At 32.3% G+C, this 19,769-nt stretch overlaps 1 protein-coding gene across 1 annotated transcript; it reads left to right on the forward strand.

The window, feature by feature from the left end:
• Window positions 1-3,272: 3,272 nt before the first annotated feature.
• LOC126766731 (uncharacterized) lies at window positions 3,273-5,233 on the forward strand. Its single transcript, XM_050484454.1, has 3 exons — window positions 3,273-4,256; window positions 4,330-4,467; window positions 4,557-5,233. The coding sequence occupies exons 1-3, from the start codon at window positions 4,200-4,202 to the stop codon at window positions 5,076-5,078; spliced, it is 717 nt and encodes a 238-aa protein (XP_050340411.1). The 5' UTR covers window positions 3,273-4,199; the 3' UTR covers window positions 5,079-5,233.
• Window positions 5,234-19,769: the final 14,536 nt, after the last annotated feature.

Consider the following 19,769-nt stretch of genomic DNA (forward strand, 5'->3'; position numbering starts at 1 on the left):
ATGTAAAATTATGGAATTTTTTCGGCTTTATGCTTCTTCAGTAAGATGAAGAAGGTTAATTAACTTTAATGTGTGAAGCTAATGATTTGAAGCAACTTGATATAGATTTCTAAATGTGTATATGCAAGAAAATCGTTTTTATACCTAAATGTAAAATTGTGAAATTTTTCCAAATGCGGAGCCGTTATGGATTTTATGATAACTTTAGTAGGATGAAGAAAGTTAACTAACTTTAATATGTGAATTAATAATTTGAAGCAACTTGATATGGATTTCGAAATGTGTACATGCAAGAAAGTCGGTTTTATACCTAAATGTAAAATTATGGAATTTTTTCCAAATGCACTGCCGTTGTGGTCTTATGTCAACTTTGGTAAGATGAAGAAGGTTAATTAACTTTAGTATGTGAAGCTAATGATTTGAAGCAACTTGATAAGGATTTCTAAATGTGTACATGCAAGAAAATCGGTTTTATACCTAAATGTAAAATTATGGAATTTTTTCCAAATGCACTGCCGTTATGGCTTTATGTCAACTTGAGTAAGATGATGAGGGTTAATCAACTTTAATATGTGAAGCTAATGATTTAAAGCAATTGTTGTAGATTTCAAATGTGTATATGCAGGAAAATCGGTTTTATACCTAAATGTAAAATTCTTTATGTCAACTTCTGTAAGAAGAAAAAGGTTAATTAACTTTTATATGTGACGTTAATGATTTGAATCAACTCGATATGGATTGCTAAATGTGTACATGCAAGAAAGTCGGTTTTATACTTAAATGTAAAATTATGGAATTTTTTCCAAATGCACTGCCGTTGTGGCTTTATGTCAACTTGGTAAGATGAAGAAGGTTAATCAACTTTAGTATATGAAGCTAATGATTTGAAACAACTTGATATGGATTTCTAAATGTGTACATGCAAGAAAGTCGGTTTTATACCTAAATGTAAAATTATGGAAGTTTTTCCAAATGCACTGCCGTTATGGCTTTATGTCAACTTGAGTAAGATGAAGAAGGTTAATTAACTTTAGTATGTGAAGCTAATGATTTGAAGCAACTTGATATGGATTTCTGAATGTGTATATGCAAGAAAATCGGTTTTATACCTAAATGTAAAATTATGGAATTTTTTCCAAATGCACTGCCGTTATAGCTTTACGTCAACTTGAGTAAGATGATGAGGGTTAATTAACTTTAATATGTGAAGCTAATGATATAAAGCAATTCGGTGTGGATTTCTAAATGTGTATATGCAAGAAAATCGGTTTTATACCTAAATGTGAAATTGTGGAATTTTTCCAAATGTACTGTGGTTTTGGTTTTAAGCCAACTTCGGTAAGATGAAGAAGGTTAATCAACTTTAATATATGAAGCTATTGATGTGAAGCAACTTGATATGGATTTCTAAATGTGTACATGCAAGAAAGTCGGTGTTATACCTAAATGTAAAATCATGGATTTTTTTCCAAATGCACTGCCGTTATAGCATTATGTCAACTTGAGTAAGATGATGAGGGTTAATTAACTTTAATATGTGAAGCTAATGATTTAAAGCAACTTGATATGGATTTCTAAATGTGCATATGCAAAATTTTTCCAAATGCACTGTCGTTTTGGTTTTATGCCAACTTCTGTAAAATGAAGAAAGTTAATCATTTTTAATATGTGAAGCTAATGATTTGAAGCAACTTCGATATAGATTGCCAAATGTGCATATGCAAGAAAATCGCTTTTATGCCTAAATGTAAAATTCTGGAATTTTTCCAAAGGCACTGCCGTTTTGGCTTTATGCTAACTTCAGTAAGATGAAGAAGGTTAATTAACTTTAATATGTGAAGCTAATGATTTGAATCAACTCGATATGGATTGCTAAATGTGTATATGCAAAAAAGTTATGGTGTTATGTTAACTTGAGTTAGTAGATGAGGGTTAATTAACTTTAATATGTGAAGGTAATGATTTAAAGCAACTTGATATGGATTTCTAAATTTGTATATGCAAGAAAATCGGTTTTATACCTAAATGTAAAATTCTGGAATTTTCCAAATGCACTGCCGTTTTGGCTTTATGCCAACTTCAGTAAGATGAAGAAGGTTAATTATCTTTAATATGTGAAGCTAATGATTTAAGGCAACTTGATATGGATTTCCAAATGTGTATATGCAAGAAAATCGGTTTTATACCTAAATGGAAAAAATTGTGGAATTTTTCCAAATGCACTGCCGTTTTGGTTTTATGTCAACTTCTGTAAGATAAAGAAAGTTAGTTAACTTTAATATGTGACGTTAATGATTTGAAGCAACTTGATATGGATTTCTAAATGTGTATATGCAACAAAATCGGTTTTATACTTAAATGTAAAATTATGGATTTTTTTCCAAATGCACTGCCGTTATAGCATTATGTCAACTTGAGTAAGATGATGAGGGTTAATTAACTTTAATATGTGAAGCTAATGATTTAAAGCAATCCGGTTTGGATTTCTAAATGTGCATATGCAAGAAAATGCACTGTCGTTTTGGTTTTATGCCAACTTCTGTAAGATGAAGAAGGTTAATTAACTTTTATATGTGACGTTAATGATTTGAATCAACTCAATAGGGATTGCTAAATGTGTATATGCAAGAAAGTCGGTTTTATACCTAAATGTAAAATTGTGGAGTTTTTCCAAATGCACTGCCGTTTCGGCTTTATGCCAACTTCTGTAAGATGAGGAAAGTTAATTAACTTTAGTATGTCAAGCTGATGATTTGAAGCAACTTGATGTGGATTTCTAAATGTGTACATGCAAGTAAGTCGGTTTTATACCTAAATGTTAAATTAAGGCACTTTTTCCAAATGCACTGCCGTTGTGGCTTTATGTCAACTTGAGTAAGATGATGAGGGTTAATTAACTTTAATATGTTAAGCTAATGATTTAAAGCAATTCGGTTTGGATTTCTACATGTGCATATGCAAGAAAATGCACTGTCGTTTTGTTTTTATTCTGTAAGATGAAGAAGGTTAATCTATATATTATTCTAAGACAAGGCGCTTATTTCCAGAGATCTACAAAACGTACAGAGACAAATAATACATCAAATTAAAGTGTGCGATCTGAAACTTTGCACAAATTTTACAGATTTTAAATTCATTGAACCACTTTTGATATATTTGCGTTTAAAGTTCTTCAATTTTTACATTAAGCTAATATAAGCAGCGCTTCTACAGAAAAGAGCATATATGTAAGAGAATGAATAATTAAAAATGTTTCTGTAATTTGCTTTCGTTACACACATACCCACATACGCGAAGGCGCAAGTGCGAAATCTAACAACAACAATGTTGTCTGCTCGGTAGCAAAATGACAATAAGCATAGATAACTTGATACGAGACTCTTTGGTTCGAGAGAGAGCTGTCAAAACTCGCATTTTTTATAACATTTGCCAATGATGCCACTGCTGAAAAATATTAACTTGGGTATTTAATAAATTATACAAAACACTAAATTAAACACTTTGAAAATGCATACATACATATATATGTAAATGCTAAAATGCAAAATCATTAATTAATTTACATAAACATTTATTTTGCCAAAATATGTTCGCACAGTTTCATTTCACACTAATTTCGTCAAGTAATTATAGCGCTGCTTTTCTGGCATCCCGCCTTTTTCACTAACTGCTGGTTGACGGCACCCTGATTGTGTTTTGTTGCCAGCTCAGAAAACAGATCAGCTGCAAGCGAGAGAGCAAGAAAAGAGATTCTAATCAAGTTATCTATGACAATAAGAGAATGACGAATATTACAAATTACAAATGTTTGCTTTGGCATGTGCACTGGTACATACATACATATGCATGCGCTAAGGCGCTATCTACGATTTGACATGCGCTCTCTTCTATGTTGCACGAATATGTATGTACGAGCTAAGGAACACTGCGCTTTGACATGCGCACTCTACTTTGTTTTATATTCACACATACATACTTACAAACATATGTATGTATATACATATGTATGGGCGAAGACGCAAGTGCAAAATCTAACAGAAATATTGTTGTCGGCGTTATTTTGATTAGAAGTGTTATTGCGTTAGGTAAGCTTTGAGTCAGTTCAGTTTTCTTCCAAAAGTCAAGGCGGCTATTACCAGCGAATACATACATACTACATCGAATTTCAGTTCAGATTCAGATTAATTATTAAAAATAAAATGCCAAACCAAAGGCGAATTAGACGAAAAAGGAGTTTAACAGGTCGAAGAGAAGAGGTGAATGTTATAGATAAAAAGGAATTTTTAATTGTTAATGTATGTATGTATATGAATTGACCTGTTTTATTAGAGCCGTAGTCATGCAGGATCTATGGCAAGTTATTTCAAAGCTGCCCTAAACTCCGTAGTTCTTCCGGAGTATAGTTCGCTTGGGGGTTTGACTAATATATGTTTACACTGTAAAGCAAAACATTTCGGAAGTGAAAAGGTACCTGTACTTTTCATTGTTTTATATTCGTAATATATGTATATACATACATACTTATTGTCTTAATATTTGGTTGAAATTGTTACTAGGTAAGAAATGGCTTTACGACATGTTGTCATGGCGGAAAAGTTAAACTTCAAGAATTACGTGTACCTGAGTTTTTGAAAGCTGTGTTAGAAAATGATTTGAGCTCTTGGCGGGGACACTATTTGGAGAATATTCGGCAGCTAAATAGTTCGTTTGCTTTTGCATCATTCGAAGCGAAAATTGCGGAGCCTACAGGGCGCGGACCATATTGCTTCCGAATACATGGATCAATATATCATAGGGTAGGTCCATTGCATGCAGATCATCCTTCAGAATCCTCCTACGCCCAGCTGTTTATTCTTGACACGGATCAAGCAACTGATATAAGGGCACAACATAATTCAAACTGCGATAGGTATTTGCTGAGAGAAATCCACGAAATGCTTTCAAATATTAACCCCTTGGCAAATGAGTATAAGCATATGGCGCAGGTTGAACGCGAAGAGGAACAGAGGGCCAGAGAAGAAAATCGCAATGCTCGCCGAATTAGCATGCTACTTTTGCTTAGATCGATTATTACGTGATATTCACCAAAATGAAATACCTTTTGGTGGAAAGGTTATTTTATTAGGTGGTGATTTCAGGCAAGTTCTTCCTGTGGTGCCCAATAGCTCACGCGCCGCTATAGTTGGTAATTGTTTGAAACGGTGCTCACTTTGGAAATTTTTTAGGTGTCTCAAACTCTCAACGAATATGCGTTCTAAAGAATCCTTATACAACAGTTTTCTTTTGCGTGTTGGAGAAGGTCGAGAGCTCTCTCCAGAGTCGAAAATCAATATACCAGAAGAGATAATTTTGCTAAATGAAAATTTAGTGGATTGGGTATTTCAGCCTCAGTCTGGTGTTATTAGTCAAAACCATTTGAAGGATCGGGCAATTTTGTGTCCAAAAAATGATCACTGTACGATAATAAATAGCGAAATAGTAAATATGTTGCCCGGTGAAGAAAGGGTATATTATAGCGTGGATACTGTCGTTTCTGAAGATCCTCAAGAGCATGTCGGATTCCCTACAGAATTTCTAAACTCCCTTAATTTCAGTGGAGTAGCGCCTCATGAGTTAAGGCTTAAGGTTGGAACAGTTGTGATGTTAATCCGCAATCTTAATACATATGAAGGGTTGGTCAATGGGACTCGCTTGATAGTAAAAGCACTACATTGTAATTGTTTGGAGGTCGAAATTTTAACCGGTGAATCACAAGGGAAACAAATTTTATTGCCCCGTATAAATTTACAGCCCAGCGAATCAACACTTCCTTTTATTTTAAAGCGTCGCCAATTTCCAATAATTGTAGCATTCGCAATAACAATAAACAAATCTCAAGGGCAGACTCTAGCAAGAGTTGGTGTTTTCCTCAAGGAGGATTGTTTTACGCATGGCCAGCTGTATGTCGCATTGAGTCGAGTACGATCTTCTCAAGATATCAAAGTTAAGACTTACGACCAAAATAAAACCACTACGAATGTAGTTTTCCATGAAGTACTTGAATAAATTGAGTTTTTAAAAAAAAAATTTTTTTTACTTTTTTCATTTTAAATAACGGAGTCCCCCGATTATCGGGGGTTATTACTAGTTAGTGTACATGCAGGAAAATCGGTTTATACCTAAATGTAAAATTGTGGAATTTTTCCAAATGCACTGTCGTTTTGGTTTTATGCCAACTTCTGTAAGATGAAGAAGGTTAATTAACTTTAATATGTGAAGCTAATGATTTGTGGCAATGTAAAGTTTTGGACTTTTTTCCAAATGCACAATTCTTATGCCAACTTCTGTAAGATGGATTGCTTTAATATGTGTAATGATGCAAGAAAATCGGTTTTATACCTAAATGTAAAATTCTGGAACTTTTTCAAATGCACTGCCGTTTTGGTTTTATGCCAACTTGAGTAAGATGAAGAAGGTTAATTAACTTTAATATGTGAAGCTAATGATTTGAGGCAACTTGATATGGATTTCTAAATGTGTACATGCAAGAAAATCGGTTTTATACCTAAATGTAAAATTCTGGAATTTTTCCAAATGCACTGCCGTTTTGGTTTTATGCCAACTTCTGTAAGATGAAGAAGGTTAATTTAATTTAATTTGTGAAGCTAATGATTTGAAGCAACTTGATATGGATTTCTAAATGTGTACATGCAAGAAAATCGGTTTTATACCTAAATGTAAAATTCTGGACTTTTTTCCAAATGCACTGTCGTTTTGGTTTTATGCCAACTTCTGTAAGATGAAGAAGGTTAATTAACTTTAATATGTGAAGCTAATGATTTGAGGCAACTTGATATGGATTTCTAAATGTGTACATGCAGGAAAGTCGGTTTTATACCTAAATGTAAAATTGTGGACTTTTTTCAAATGGCCAACTGTAAGATGAAGAAGGTTAATTAACTTTAATATGTGAAGCTAATGATTTGAGGCAACTTGATATGGATTTCTAAATGTGTATATGCAGGAAAATCGGTTTTATACCTAAATGTAAAATTGTGGACTTTTTTCCAAATGCACTGCCGTTTTGGTTTTATGCCAACTTCTGTAAGATGAGGAAGGTTAATTAACTTTAATATGTGAAGCTAATGATTTGAGGAAACTTGATATGGATTTCTAAATGTGTACATGCAGGAAAATCGGTTTTATACCTAAATGTAAAATTGTGGAATTTTTTTCCAAATGCACTGCTTTTTTGGTTTTATGCCAACTTCTGTAAAATGAAGAAGGTTAATTAACTTTAATATGTGAAGCTAATGATTTGAGGCAACTTGATATGGATTTCTAAATGTGTACATGCAGAAAATCGGTTTTATACCTAAATGTAAAATTCTGGACTTTTTTCCAAATGCACTGTCGTTTTGGTTTTATGCCAACTTCTGTAAGATGAAGAAGGTTAATTAACTTTAATATGTGAAGCTAATGATTTGAGGCAACTTGATATGGATTTCTAAATGTGTACATGCAGGAAAATCGGTTTTATACCTAAATGTAAAATTCTGGACTTTTTTCCAAATGCACTGTCGTTTTGGTTTTATGCCAACTTCTGTAAGATGAAGAAGGTTAATTAACTTTAGTATGTGAAGCTAATGATTTGAGGCAACTTGATATGGATTTCTAAATGTGTACATGCAAGAAAATCGGTTTTATACCTAAATGTAAAATTCTGGGATTTTTTCCAAATGCACTGCCGTTATGGCTTTATGCCAACTTCTGTAAAATGATGAGGGTTAATTAACTTTAATATGTGAAGCTAATGATTTGAGGCAACTTGATATGGATTTCTAAATGTGTACATGCAAGAAAATCGGTTTTATACCTAAATGTAAAATTCTGAAATTTTTCCAAATGCACTGTCGTTTTGGTTTTATGCCAACTTCTGTAAGATGAAGAAGGTTAATTAACTTTAATATGTGAAGCTAATGATTTGAGGCAACTTGATATGGATTTCTAAATGTGTACATGCAGGAAAATCGGTTTTATACCTAAATGTAAAATTGTGGACTTTTTCCAAATGCACTGCCGTTATGGCTTAATGCTAACTTCAGTAAGATGAAGAAGGTTAATTAACTTTAATATGTGAAGTTAATGATTTGATGCAATTCTGTGTATATTTCTTAATGTGTACATGCAGGAAAATCGGTTTTATACCTAAATGTAAAATTCTGGACTTTTTTCCAAATGCACTGCCGTTTTGGTTTTATGCCAACTTCTGTAAGATGAAGAAGGTTAATTAACTTTAATATGTGAAGCTAATGATTTGAGGCAACTTGATATGGGTTTCTAAATGTGTACATGCAGGAAAATCGGTTTTATACCTAAATGTAAAATTCTGGACTTTTTTCCAAATGCACTGTCGTTTTGGTTTTATGCCAACTTCTGTAAGATGAAGAAGGTTAATTAACTTTAATATGTGAAGCTAATGATTTGAGGCAACTTGATATGGGTTTCTAAATGTGTACATGCAGGAAAATCGGTTTTATACCTAAATGTAAAATTCTGGACTTTTTTCCAAATGCACTGTCGTTTTGGTTTTATGCCAACTTCTGTAAGATGAAGAAGGTTAATTAACTTTAATATGTGAAGCTAATGATTTGAGGCAACTTGATATGGATTTCTAAATGTGTACATGCAGGAAAATCGGTTTTATACCTAAATGTAAAATTCTGGACTTTTTTCCAAATGCACTGTCGTTTTGGTTTTATGCCAACTTCTGTAAGATGAAGAAGGTTAATTAACTTTAATATGTGAAGCTAATGATTTGAGGCAACTTGATATGGATTTCTAAATGTGTACATGCAGGAAAATCGGTTTTATACCTAAATGTAAAATTCTGGACTTTTTTCCAAATGCACTGTCGTTTTGGTTTTATGCCAACTTCTGTAAGATGAAGAAGGTTAATTAACTTTAATATGTGAAGCTAATGATTTGTGGCAACTTGATATGGATTTCTGAATATGTACATGCAGGAAAATCGGTTTTATACCTAAATGTAAAATTCTGGACTTTTTTCCAAATGCACTGTCGTTTTGGTTTTATGCCAACTTCTGTAAGATGAAGAAGGTTAATTAACTTTAATATGTGAAGCTAATGATTTGAGGAAACTTGATATGGATTTCTAAATGTGTACATGCAGGAAAATCGGTTTTATACCCTAAATGTAAAATTCTGGACTTTTTTCCAAATGCACTGTCGTTTTGGTTTTATGCCAACTTCTGTAAGATGAAGAAGGTTAATTAACTTTAATATGTGAAGCTAATGATTTGAGGCAACTTGATATGGATTTCTAAATGTGTACATGCAGGAAAATCGGTTTTATACCTAAATGTAAAATTCTGGACTTTTTTCCAAATGCACTGTCGTTTTGGTTTTATGCCAACTTCTGTAAGATGAAGAAGGTTAATTAACTTTAATATGTGAAGCTAATGATTTGAGGCAACTTGATATGGATTTCTAAATGTGTACATGCAGGAAAATCGGTTTTATACCTAAATGTAAAATTCTGGACTTTTTTCCAAATGCACTGTCGTTTTGGTTTTATGCCAACTTCTGTAAGATGAAGAAGGTTAATTAACTTTAATATGTGAAGCTAATGATTTGAGGCAACTTGATATGGATTTCTAAATGTGTACATGCAGGAAAATCGGTTTTATACCTAAATGTAAAATTCTGGACTTTTTTCCAAATGCACTGTCGTTTTGGTTTTATGCCAACTTCTGTAAGATGAAGAAGGTTAATTAACTTTAATATGTGAAGCTAATGATTTGAGGCAACTTGATATGGATTTCTAAATGTGTACATGCAGGAAAATCGGTTTTATACCTAAATGTAAAATTCTGGACTTTTTTCCAAATGCACTGTCGTTTTGGTTTTATGCCAACTTCTGTAAGATGAAGAAGGTTAATTAACTTTAATATGTGAAGCTAATGATTTGAGGCAACTTGATATGGATTTCTAAATGTGTACATGCAGGAAAATCGGTTTTATACCTAAATGTAAAATTCTGGACTTTTTTCCAAATGCACTGTCGTTTTGGTTTTATGCCAACTTCTGTAAGATGAAGAAGGTTAATTAACTTTAATATGTGAAGCTAATGATTTGAGGCAACTTGATATGGATTTCTAAATGTGTACATGCAGGAAAATCGGTTTTATACCTAAATGTAAAATTCTGGACTTTTTTCCAAATGCACTGTCGTTTTGGTTTTATGCCAACTTCTGTAAGATGAAGAAGGTTAATTAACTTTAATATGTGAAGCTAATGATTTGAGGCAACTTGATATGGGTTTCTAAATGTGTACATGCAGGAAAATCGGTTTTATACCTAAATGTAAAATTCTGGACTTTTTTCCAAATGCACTGTCGTTTTGGTTTTATGCCAACTTCTGTAAGATGAAGAAGGTTAATTAACTTTAATATGTGAAGCTAATGATTTGAGGCAACTTGATATGGATTTCTAAATGTGTACATGCAGGAAAATCGGTTTTATACCTAAATGTAAAATTCTGGACTTTTTTCCAAATGCACTGTCGTTTTGGTTTTATGCCAACTTCTGTAAGATGAAGAAGGTTAATTAACTTTAATATGTGAAGCTAATGATTTGAGGCAACTTGATATGGATTTCTAAATGTGTACATGCAGGAAAATCGGTTTTATACCTAAATGTAAAATTCTGGACTTTTTTCCAAATGCACTGTCGTTTTGGTTTTATGCCAACTTCTGTAAGATGAAGAAGGTTAATTAACTTTAATATGTGAAGCTAATGATTTGAGGCAACTTGATATGGATTTCTAAATGTGTACATGCAGGAAAATCGGTTTTATACCTAAATGTAAAATTCTGGACTTTTTTCCAAATGCACTGTCGTTTTGGTTTTATGCCAACTTCTGTAAGATGAAGAAGGTTAATTAACTTTAATATGTGAAGCTAATGATTTGAGGCAACTTGATATGGATTTCTAAATGTGTACATGCAGGAAAATCGGTTTTATACCTAAATGTAAAATTCTGGACTTTTTTCCAAATGCACTGTCGTTTTGGTTTTATGCCAACTTCTGTAAGATGAAGAAGGTTAATTAACTTTAATATGTGAAGCTAATGATTTGAGGCAACTTGATATGGATTTCTAAATGTGTACATGCAGGAAAATCGGTTTTATACCTAAATGTAAAATTCTGGACTTTTTTCCAAATGCACTGTCGTTTTGGTTTTATGCCAACTTCTGTAAGATGAAGAAGGTTAATTAACTTTAATATGTGAAGCTAATGATTTGAGGCAACTTGATATGGATTTCTAAATGTGTACATGCAGGAAAATCGGTTTTATACCTAAATGTAAAATTCTGGACTTTTTTCCAAATGCACTGTCGTTTTGGTTTTATGCCAACTTCTGTAAGATGAAGAAGGTTAATTAACTTTAATATGTGAAGCTAATGATTTGAGGCAACTTGATATGGATTTCTAAATGTGTACATGCAGGAAAATCGGTTTTATACCTAAATGTAAAATTCTGGACTTTTTTCCAAATGCACTGTCGTTTTGGTTTTATGCCAACTTCTGTAAGATGATGAAGGTTAATTAATTTTAATATGTGAAGCTAATGATTTGAGGCAACTTGATATGGGTTTCTAAATGTGTACATGCAGGAAAATCGGTTTTATACCTAAATGTAAAATTCTGGACTTTTTTCCAAATGCACTGTCGTTTTGGTTTTATGCCAACTTCTGTAAGATGAAGAAGGTTAATTAACTTTAATATGTGAAGCTAATGATTTGAGGAAACTTGATATGGATTTCTAAATGTGTACATGCAGGAAAATCGGTTTTATACCTAAATGTAAAATTCTGGACTTTTTTCCAAATGCACTGTCGTTTTGGTTTTATGCCAACTTCTGTAAGATGAAGAAGGTTAATTAACTTTAATATGTGAAGCTAATGATTTGAGGCAACTTGATATGGATTTCTAAATGTGTACATGCAGGAAAATCGGTTTTATACCTAAATGTAAAATTCTGGACTTTTTCCAAATGCACTGTCGTTTTGGTTTTATGCCAACTTCTGTAAGATGAAGAAGGTTAATTAACTTTAATATGTGAAGCTAATGATTTGAGGCAACTTGATATGGATTTCTAAATGTGTACATGCAGGAAAATCGGTTTTATACCTAAATGTAAAATTCTGGACTTTTTTCCAAATGCACTGTCGTTTTGGTTTTATGCCAACTTCTGTAAGATGAAGAAGGTTAATTAACTTTAATATGTGAAGCTAATGATTTGAGGCAACTTGATATGGATTTCTAAATGTGTACATGCAGGAAAATCGGTTTTATACCTAAATGTAAAATTCTGGACTTTTTTCCAAATGCACTGTCGTTTTGGTTTTATGCCAACTTCTGTAAGATGAAGAAGGTTAATTAACTTTAATATGTGAAGCTAATGATTTGAGGCAACTTGATATGGATTTCTAAATGTGTACATGCAGGAAAATCGGTTTTATACCTAAATGTAAAATTCTGGACTTTTTTCCAAATGCACTGTCGTTTTGGTTTTATGCCAACTTCTGTAAGATGAAGAAGGTTAATTAACTTTAATATGTGAAGCTAATGATTTGAGGCAACTTGATATGGGTTTCTAAATGTGTACATGCAGGAAAATCGGTTTTATACCTAAATGTAAAATTCTGGACTTTTTTCCAAATGCACTGTCGTTTTGGTTTTATGCCAACTTCTGTAAGATGAAGAAGGTTAATTAACTTTAATATGTGAAGCTAATGATTTGAGGCAACTTGATATGGATTTCTAAATGTGTACATGCAGGAAAATCGGTTTTATACCTAAATGTAAAATTCTGGACTTTTTTCCAAATGCACTGTCGTTTTGGTTTTATGCCAACTTCTGTAAGATGAAGAAGGTTAATTAACTTTAATATGTGAAGCTAATGATTTGAGGCAACTTGATATGGATTTCTAAATGTGTACATGCAGGAAAATCGGTTTTATACCTAAATGTAAAATTCTGGACTTTTTTCCAAATGCACTGTCGTTTTGGTTTTATGCCAACTTCTGTAAGATGAAGAAGGTTAATTAACTTTAATATGTGAAGCTAATGATTTGAGGCAACTTGATATGGATTTCTAAATGTGTACATGCAGGAAAATCGGTTTTATACCTAAATGTAAAATTCTGGACTTTTTTCCAAATGCACTGTCGTTTTGGTTTTATGCCAACTTCTGTAAGATGAAGAAGGTTAATTAACTTTAATATGTGAAGCTAATGATTTGAGGCAACTTGATATGAATTTCTAAATGTGTACATGCAGGAAAATCGGTTTTATACCTAAATGTAAAATTCTGGACTTTTTTCCAAATGCACTGTCGTTTTGGTTTTATGCCAACTTCTGTAAGATGAAGAAGGTTAATTAACTTTAATATGTGAAGCTAATGATTTGAGGCAACTTGATATGGATTTCTAAATGTGTACATGCAGGAAAATCGGTTTTATACCTAAATGTAAAATTCTGGACTTTTTTCCAAATGCACTGTCGTTTTGGTTTTATGCCAACTTCTGTAAGATGAAGAAGGTTAATTAACTTTAATATGTGAAGCTAATGATTTGAGGCAACTTGATATGGGTTTCTAAATGTGTACATGCAGGAAAATCGGTTTTATACCTAAATGTAAAATTCTGGACTTTTTTCCAAATGCACTGTCGTTTTGGTTTTATGCCAACTTCTGTAAGATGAAGAAGGTTAATTAACTTTAATATGTGAAGCTAATGATTTGAGGCAACTTGATATGGATTTCTAAATGTGTACATGCAGGAAAATCGGTTTTATACCTAAATGTAAAATTCTGGACTTTTTTCCAAATGCACTGTCGTTTTGGTTTTATGCCAACTTCTGTAAGATGAAGAAGGTTAATTAACTTTAATATGTGAAGCTAATGATTTGAGGCAACTTGATATGGATTTCTAAATGTGTACATGCAGGAAAATCGGTTTTATACCTAAATGTAAAATTCTGGACTTTTTTCCAAATGCACTGTCGTTTTGGTTTTATGCCAACTTCTGTAAGATGAAGAAGGTTAATTAACTTTAATATGTGAAGCTAATGATTTGAGGCAACTTGATATGGATTTCTAAATGTGTACATGCAGGAAAATCGGTTTTATACCTAAATGTAAAATTCTGGACTTTTTTCCAAATGCACTGTCGTTTTGGTTTTATGCCAACTTCTGTAAGATGAAGAAGGTTAATTAACTTTAATATGTGAAGCTAATGATTTGAGGCAACTTGATATGGATTTCTAAATGTGTACATGCAGGAAAATCGGTTTTATACCTAAATGTAAAATTCTGGACTTTTTTCCAAATGCACTGTCGTTTTGGTTTTATGCCAACTTCTGTAAGATGAAGAAGGTTAATTAACTTTAATATGTGAAGCTAATGATTTGAGGCAACTTGATATGGATTTCTAAATGTGTACATGCAGGAAAATCGGTTTTATACCTAAATGTAAAATTCTGGACTTTTTTCCAAATGCACTGTCGTTTTGGTTTTATGCCAACTTCTGTAAGATGAAGAAGGTTAATTAACTTTAATATGTGAAGCTAATGATTTGAGGCAACTTGATATGGATTTCTAAATGTGTACATGCAGGAAAATCGGTTTTATACCTAAATGTAAAATTCTGGACTTTTTTCCAAATGCACTGTCGTTTTGGTTTTATGCCAACTTCTGTAAGATGAAGAAGGTTAATTAACTTTAATATGTGAAGCTAATGATTTGAGGCAACTTGATATGGGTTTCTAAATGTGTACATGCAGGAAAATCGGTTTTATACCTAAATGTAAAATTCTGGACTTTTTTCCAAATGCACTGTCGTTTTGGTTTTATGCCAACTTCTGTAAGATGAAGAAGGTTAATTAACTTTAATATGTGAAGCTAATGATTTGAGGCAACTTGATATGGATTTCTAAATGTGTACATGCAGGAAAATCGGTTTTATACCTAAATGTAAAATTCTGGACTTTTTTCCAAATGCACTGTCGTTTTGGTTTTATGCCAACTTCTGTAAGATGAAGAAGGTTAATTAACTTTAATATGTGAAGCTAATGATTTGAGGCAACTTGATATGGGTTTCTAAATGTGTACATGCAGGAAAATCGGTTTTATACCTAAATGTAAAATTCTGGACTTTTTTCCAAATGCACTGTCGTTTTGGTTTTATGCCAACTTCTGTAAGATGAAGAAGGTTAATTAACTTTAATATGTGAAGCTAATGATTTGAGGCAACTTGATATGGATTTCTAAATGTGTACATGCAGGAAAATCGGTTTTATACCTAAATGTAAAATTCTGGACTTTTTTCCAAATGCACTGTCGTTTTGGTTTTATGCCAACTTCTGTAAGATGAAGAAGGTTAATTAACTTTAATATGTGAAGCTAATGATTTGAGGCAACTTGATATGGATTTCTAAATGTGTACATGCAGGAAAATCGGTTTTATACCTAAATGTAAAATTCTGGACTTTTTTCCAAATGCACTGTCGTTTTGGTTTTATGCCAACTTCTGTAAGATGAAGAAGGTTAATTAACTTTAATATGTGAAGCTAATGATTTGAGGCAACTTGATATGGATTTCTAAATGTGTACATGCAGGAAAATCGGTTTTATACCTAAATGTAAAATTCTGGACTTTTTTCCAAATGCACTGTCGTTTTGGTTTTATGCCAACTTCTGTAAGATGAAGAAGGTTAATTAACTTTAATATGTGAAGCTAATGATTTGAGGCAACTTGATATGGATTTCTAAATGTGTACATGCAGGAAAATCGGTTTTATACCTAAATGTAAAATTCTGGACTTTTTTCCAAATGCACTGTCGTTTTGGTTTTATGCCAACTTCTGTAAGATGAAGAAGGTTAATTAACTTTAATATGTGAAGCTAATGATTTGAGGCAACTTGATATGGATTTCTAAATGTGTACATGCAGGAAAATCGGTTTTATACCTAAATGTAAAATTCTGGACTTTTTTCCAAATGCACTGTCGTTTTGGTTTTATGCCAACTTCTGTAAGATGAAGAAGGTTAATTAACTTTAATATGTGAAGCTAATGATTTGAGGCAACTTGATATGGATTTCTAAATGTGTACATGCAGGAAAATCGGTTTTATACCTAAATGTAAAATTCTGGACTTTTTTCCAAATGCACTGTCGTTTTGGTTTTATGCCAACTTCTGTAAGATGAAGAAGGTTAATTAACTTTAATATGTGAAGCTAATGATTTGAGGCAACTTGATATGGATTTCTAAATGTGTACATGCAGGAAAATCGGTTTTATACCTAAATGTAAAATTCTGGACTTTTTTCCAAATGCACTGTCGTTTTGGTTTTATGCCAACTTCTGTAAGATGAAGAAGGTTAATTAACTTTAATATGTGAAGCTAATGATTTGAGGCAACTTGATATGGATTTCTAAATGTGTACATGCAGGAAAATCGGTTTTATACCTAAATGTAAAATTCTGGACTTTTTTCCAAATGCACTGTCGTTTTGGTTTTATGCCAACTTCTGTAAGATGAAGAAGGTTAATTAACTTTAATATGTGAAGCTAATGATTTGAGGCAACTTGATATGGATTTCTAAATGTGTACATGCAGATTTCTAAATGTGTACATGCAGGAAAATCGGTTTTATACCTAAATGTAAAATTCTGGACTTTTTTCCAAATGCACTGTCGTTTTGGTTTTATGCCAACTTCTGTAAGATGAAGAAGGTTAATTAACTTTAATATGTGAAGCTAATGATTTGAGGCAACTTGATATGGATTTCTAAATGTGTACATGCAGGAAAATCGGTTTTATACCTAAATGTAAAATTCTGGACTTTTTTCCAAATGCACTGTCGTTTTGGTTTTATGCCAACTTCTGTAAGATGAAGAAGGTTAATTAACTTTAATATGTGAAGCTAATGATTTGAGGCAACTTGATATGGATTTCTAAATGTGTACATGCAGGAAAATCGGTTTTATACCTAAATGTAAAATTCTGGACTTTTTTCCAAATGCACTGTCGTTTTGGTTTTATGCCAACTTCTGTAAGATGAAGAAGGTTAATTAACTTTAATATGTGAAGCTAATGATTTGAGGCAACTTGATATGGATTTCTAAATGTGTACATGCAGGAAAATCGGTTTTATACCTAAATGTAAAATTCTGGACTTTTTTCCAAATGCACTGTCGTTTTGGTTTTATGCCAACTTCTGTAAGATGAAGAAGGTTAATTAACTTTAATATGTGAAGCTAATGATTTGAGGCAACTTGATATGGATTTCTAAATGTGTACATGCAGGAAAATCGGTTTTATACCTAAATGTAAAATTCTGGACTTTTTTCCAAATGCACTGTCGTTTTGGTTTTATGCCAACTTCTGTAAGATGAAGAAGGTTAATTAACTTTAATATGTGAAGCTAATGATTTGAGGCAACTTGATATGGGTTTCTAAATGTGTACATGCAGGAAAATCGGTTTTATACCTAAATGTAAAGTTCTGGACTTTTTTCCAAATGCACTGTCGTTTTGGTTTTATGCCAACTTCTGTAAGATGAAGAAGGTTAATTAACTTTAATATGTGAAGCTAATGATTTGAGGCAACTTGATATGGATTTCTAAATGTGTACATGCAGGAAAATCGGTTTTATACCTAAATGTAAAATTCTGGACTTTTTTCCAAATGCACTGTCGTTTTGGTTTTATGCCAACTTCTGTAAGATGAAGAAGGTTAATTAACTTTAATATGTGAAGCTAATGATTTGAGGCAACTTGATATGGGTTTCTAAATGTGTACATGCAGGAAAATCGGTTTTATACCTAAATGTAAAATTCTGGACTTTTTTCCAAATGCACTGTTGTTTTGGTTTTATGCCAACTTCTGTAAGATGAAGAAGGTTAATTAACTTTAATATGTGAAGCTAATGATTTGAGGCAACTTGATATGGGTTTCTAAATGTGTACATGCAGGAAAATCGGTTTTATACCTAAATGTAAAATTCTGGACTTTTTTCCAAATGCACTGTCGTTTTGGTTTTATGCCAACTTCTGTAAGATGAAGAAGGTTAATTAACTTTAATATGTGAAGCTAATGATTTGAGGCAACTTGATATGGATTTCTAAATGTGTACATGCACGAAAATCGGTTTTATACCTAAATGTAAAATTCTGGAATTTTTCCAAATGCACTGTCGTTTTGGTTTTATGCCAACTTCTGTAAGATGAAGAAGGTTAATTAACTTTAATATGTGAAGCTAATGATTTGAGGCAACTTGATATGGATTTCTAAATGTGTACATGCAGGAAAATCGGTTTTATACCTAAATGTAAAATTCTGGACTTTTTTCCAAATGCACTGTCGTTTTGGTTTTATGCCAACTTCTGTAAGATGAAGAAGGTTAATTAACTTTAATATGTGAAGCTAATGATTTGAGGCAACTTGATATGGATTTCTAAATGTGTACATGCAGGAAAATCGGTTTTATACCTAAATGTAAAATTCTGGACTTTTTTCCAAATGCACTGTCGTTTTGGTTTTATGCCAACTTCTGTAAGATGAAGAAGGTTAATTAACTTTAATATGTGAAGCTAATGATTTGAGGCAACTTGATATGGATTTCTAAATGTGTACATGCAGGAAAATCGGTTTTATACCTAAATGTAAAATTCTGGACTTTTTTCCAAATGCACTGTCGTTTTGGTTTTATGCCAACTTCTGTAAGATGAAGAAGGTTAATTAACTTTAATATGTGAAGCTAATGATTTGAGGCAACTTGATATGGGTTTCTAAATGTGTACATGCAGGAAAATCGGTTTTATACCTAAATGTAAAATTCTGGACTTTTTTCCAAATGCACTGTCGTTTTGGTTTTATGCCAACTTCTGTAAGATGAAGAAGGTTAATTAACTTTAATATGTGAAGCTAATGATTTGAGGCAACTTGATATGGGTTTCTAAATGTGTACATGCAGGAAAATCGGTTTTATACCTAAATGTAAAATTCTGGACTTTTTTCCAAATGCACTGTCGTTTTGGTTTTATGCCAACTTCTGTAAGATGAAGAAGGTTAATTAACTTTAATATGTGAAGCTAATGATTTGAGGAAACTTGATATGGATTTCTAAATGTGTACATGCAGGAAAATCGGTTTTATACCTAAATGTAAAATTCTGGACTTTTTTCCAAATGCACTGTCGTTTTGGTTTTATGCCAACTTCTGTAAGATGAAGAAGGTTAATTAACTTTAATATGTGAAGCTAATGATTTGAGGAAACTTGATATGGATTTCTAAATGTGTACATGCAGGAAAATCGGTTTTATACCTAAATGTAAAATTCTGGACTTTTTTCCAAATGCACTGTCGTTTTGGTTTTATGCCAACTTCTGTAAGATGAAGAAGGTTAATTAACTTTAATATGTGAAGCTAATGATTTGAGGCAACTTGATATGGATTTCTAAATGTGTACATGCAGGAAAATCGGTTTTATACCTAAATGTAAAATTCTGGACTTTTTTCCAAATGCACTGTCGTTTTGGTTTTATGCCAACTTCTGTAAGATGAAGAAGGTTAATTAACTTTAATATGTGAAGCTAATGATTTGAGGCAACTTGATATGGATTTCTAAATGTGTACATGCAGGAAAATCGGTTTCATACCTAAATGTAAAATTCTGGACTTTTTTCCAAATGCACTG

Source organism: Bactrocera neohumeralis, unplaced genomic scaffold, assembly GCF_024586455.1.
Source record: "Bactrocera neohumeralis isolate Rockhampton unplaced genomic scaffold, APGP_CSIRO_Bneo_wtdbg2-racon-allhic-juicebox.fasta_v2 ctg2302, whole genome shotgun sequence".
NCBI lineage: Eukaryota > Metazoa > Arthropoda > Insecta > Diptera > Tephritidae > Bactrocera > Bactrocera neohumeralis.

Excerpts from the sequence above, each read along its gene's own strand:
- LOC126766731 (XM_050484454.1), top strand. The coding sequence starts at position 4,200 with ATGCCAAACCAAAGGCGAATTAGACGAAAAAGGAGTTTAACAGGTCGA. Across the intron at positions 4,257-4,329 it reads TAACAGGTCGAAGAGAAGAG|AGCCGTAGTCATGCAGGATC; the intron begins GTGAATGTTATA and ends CTGTTTTATTAG. Across the intron at positions 4,468-4,556 it reads AACATTTCGGAAGTGAAAAG|GTAAGAAATGGCTTTACGAC; the intron begins GTACCTGTACTT and ends AATTGTTACTAG.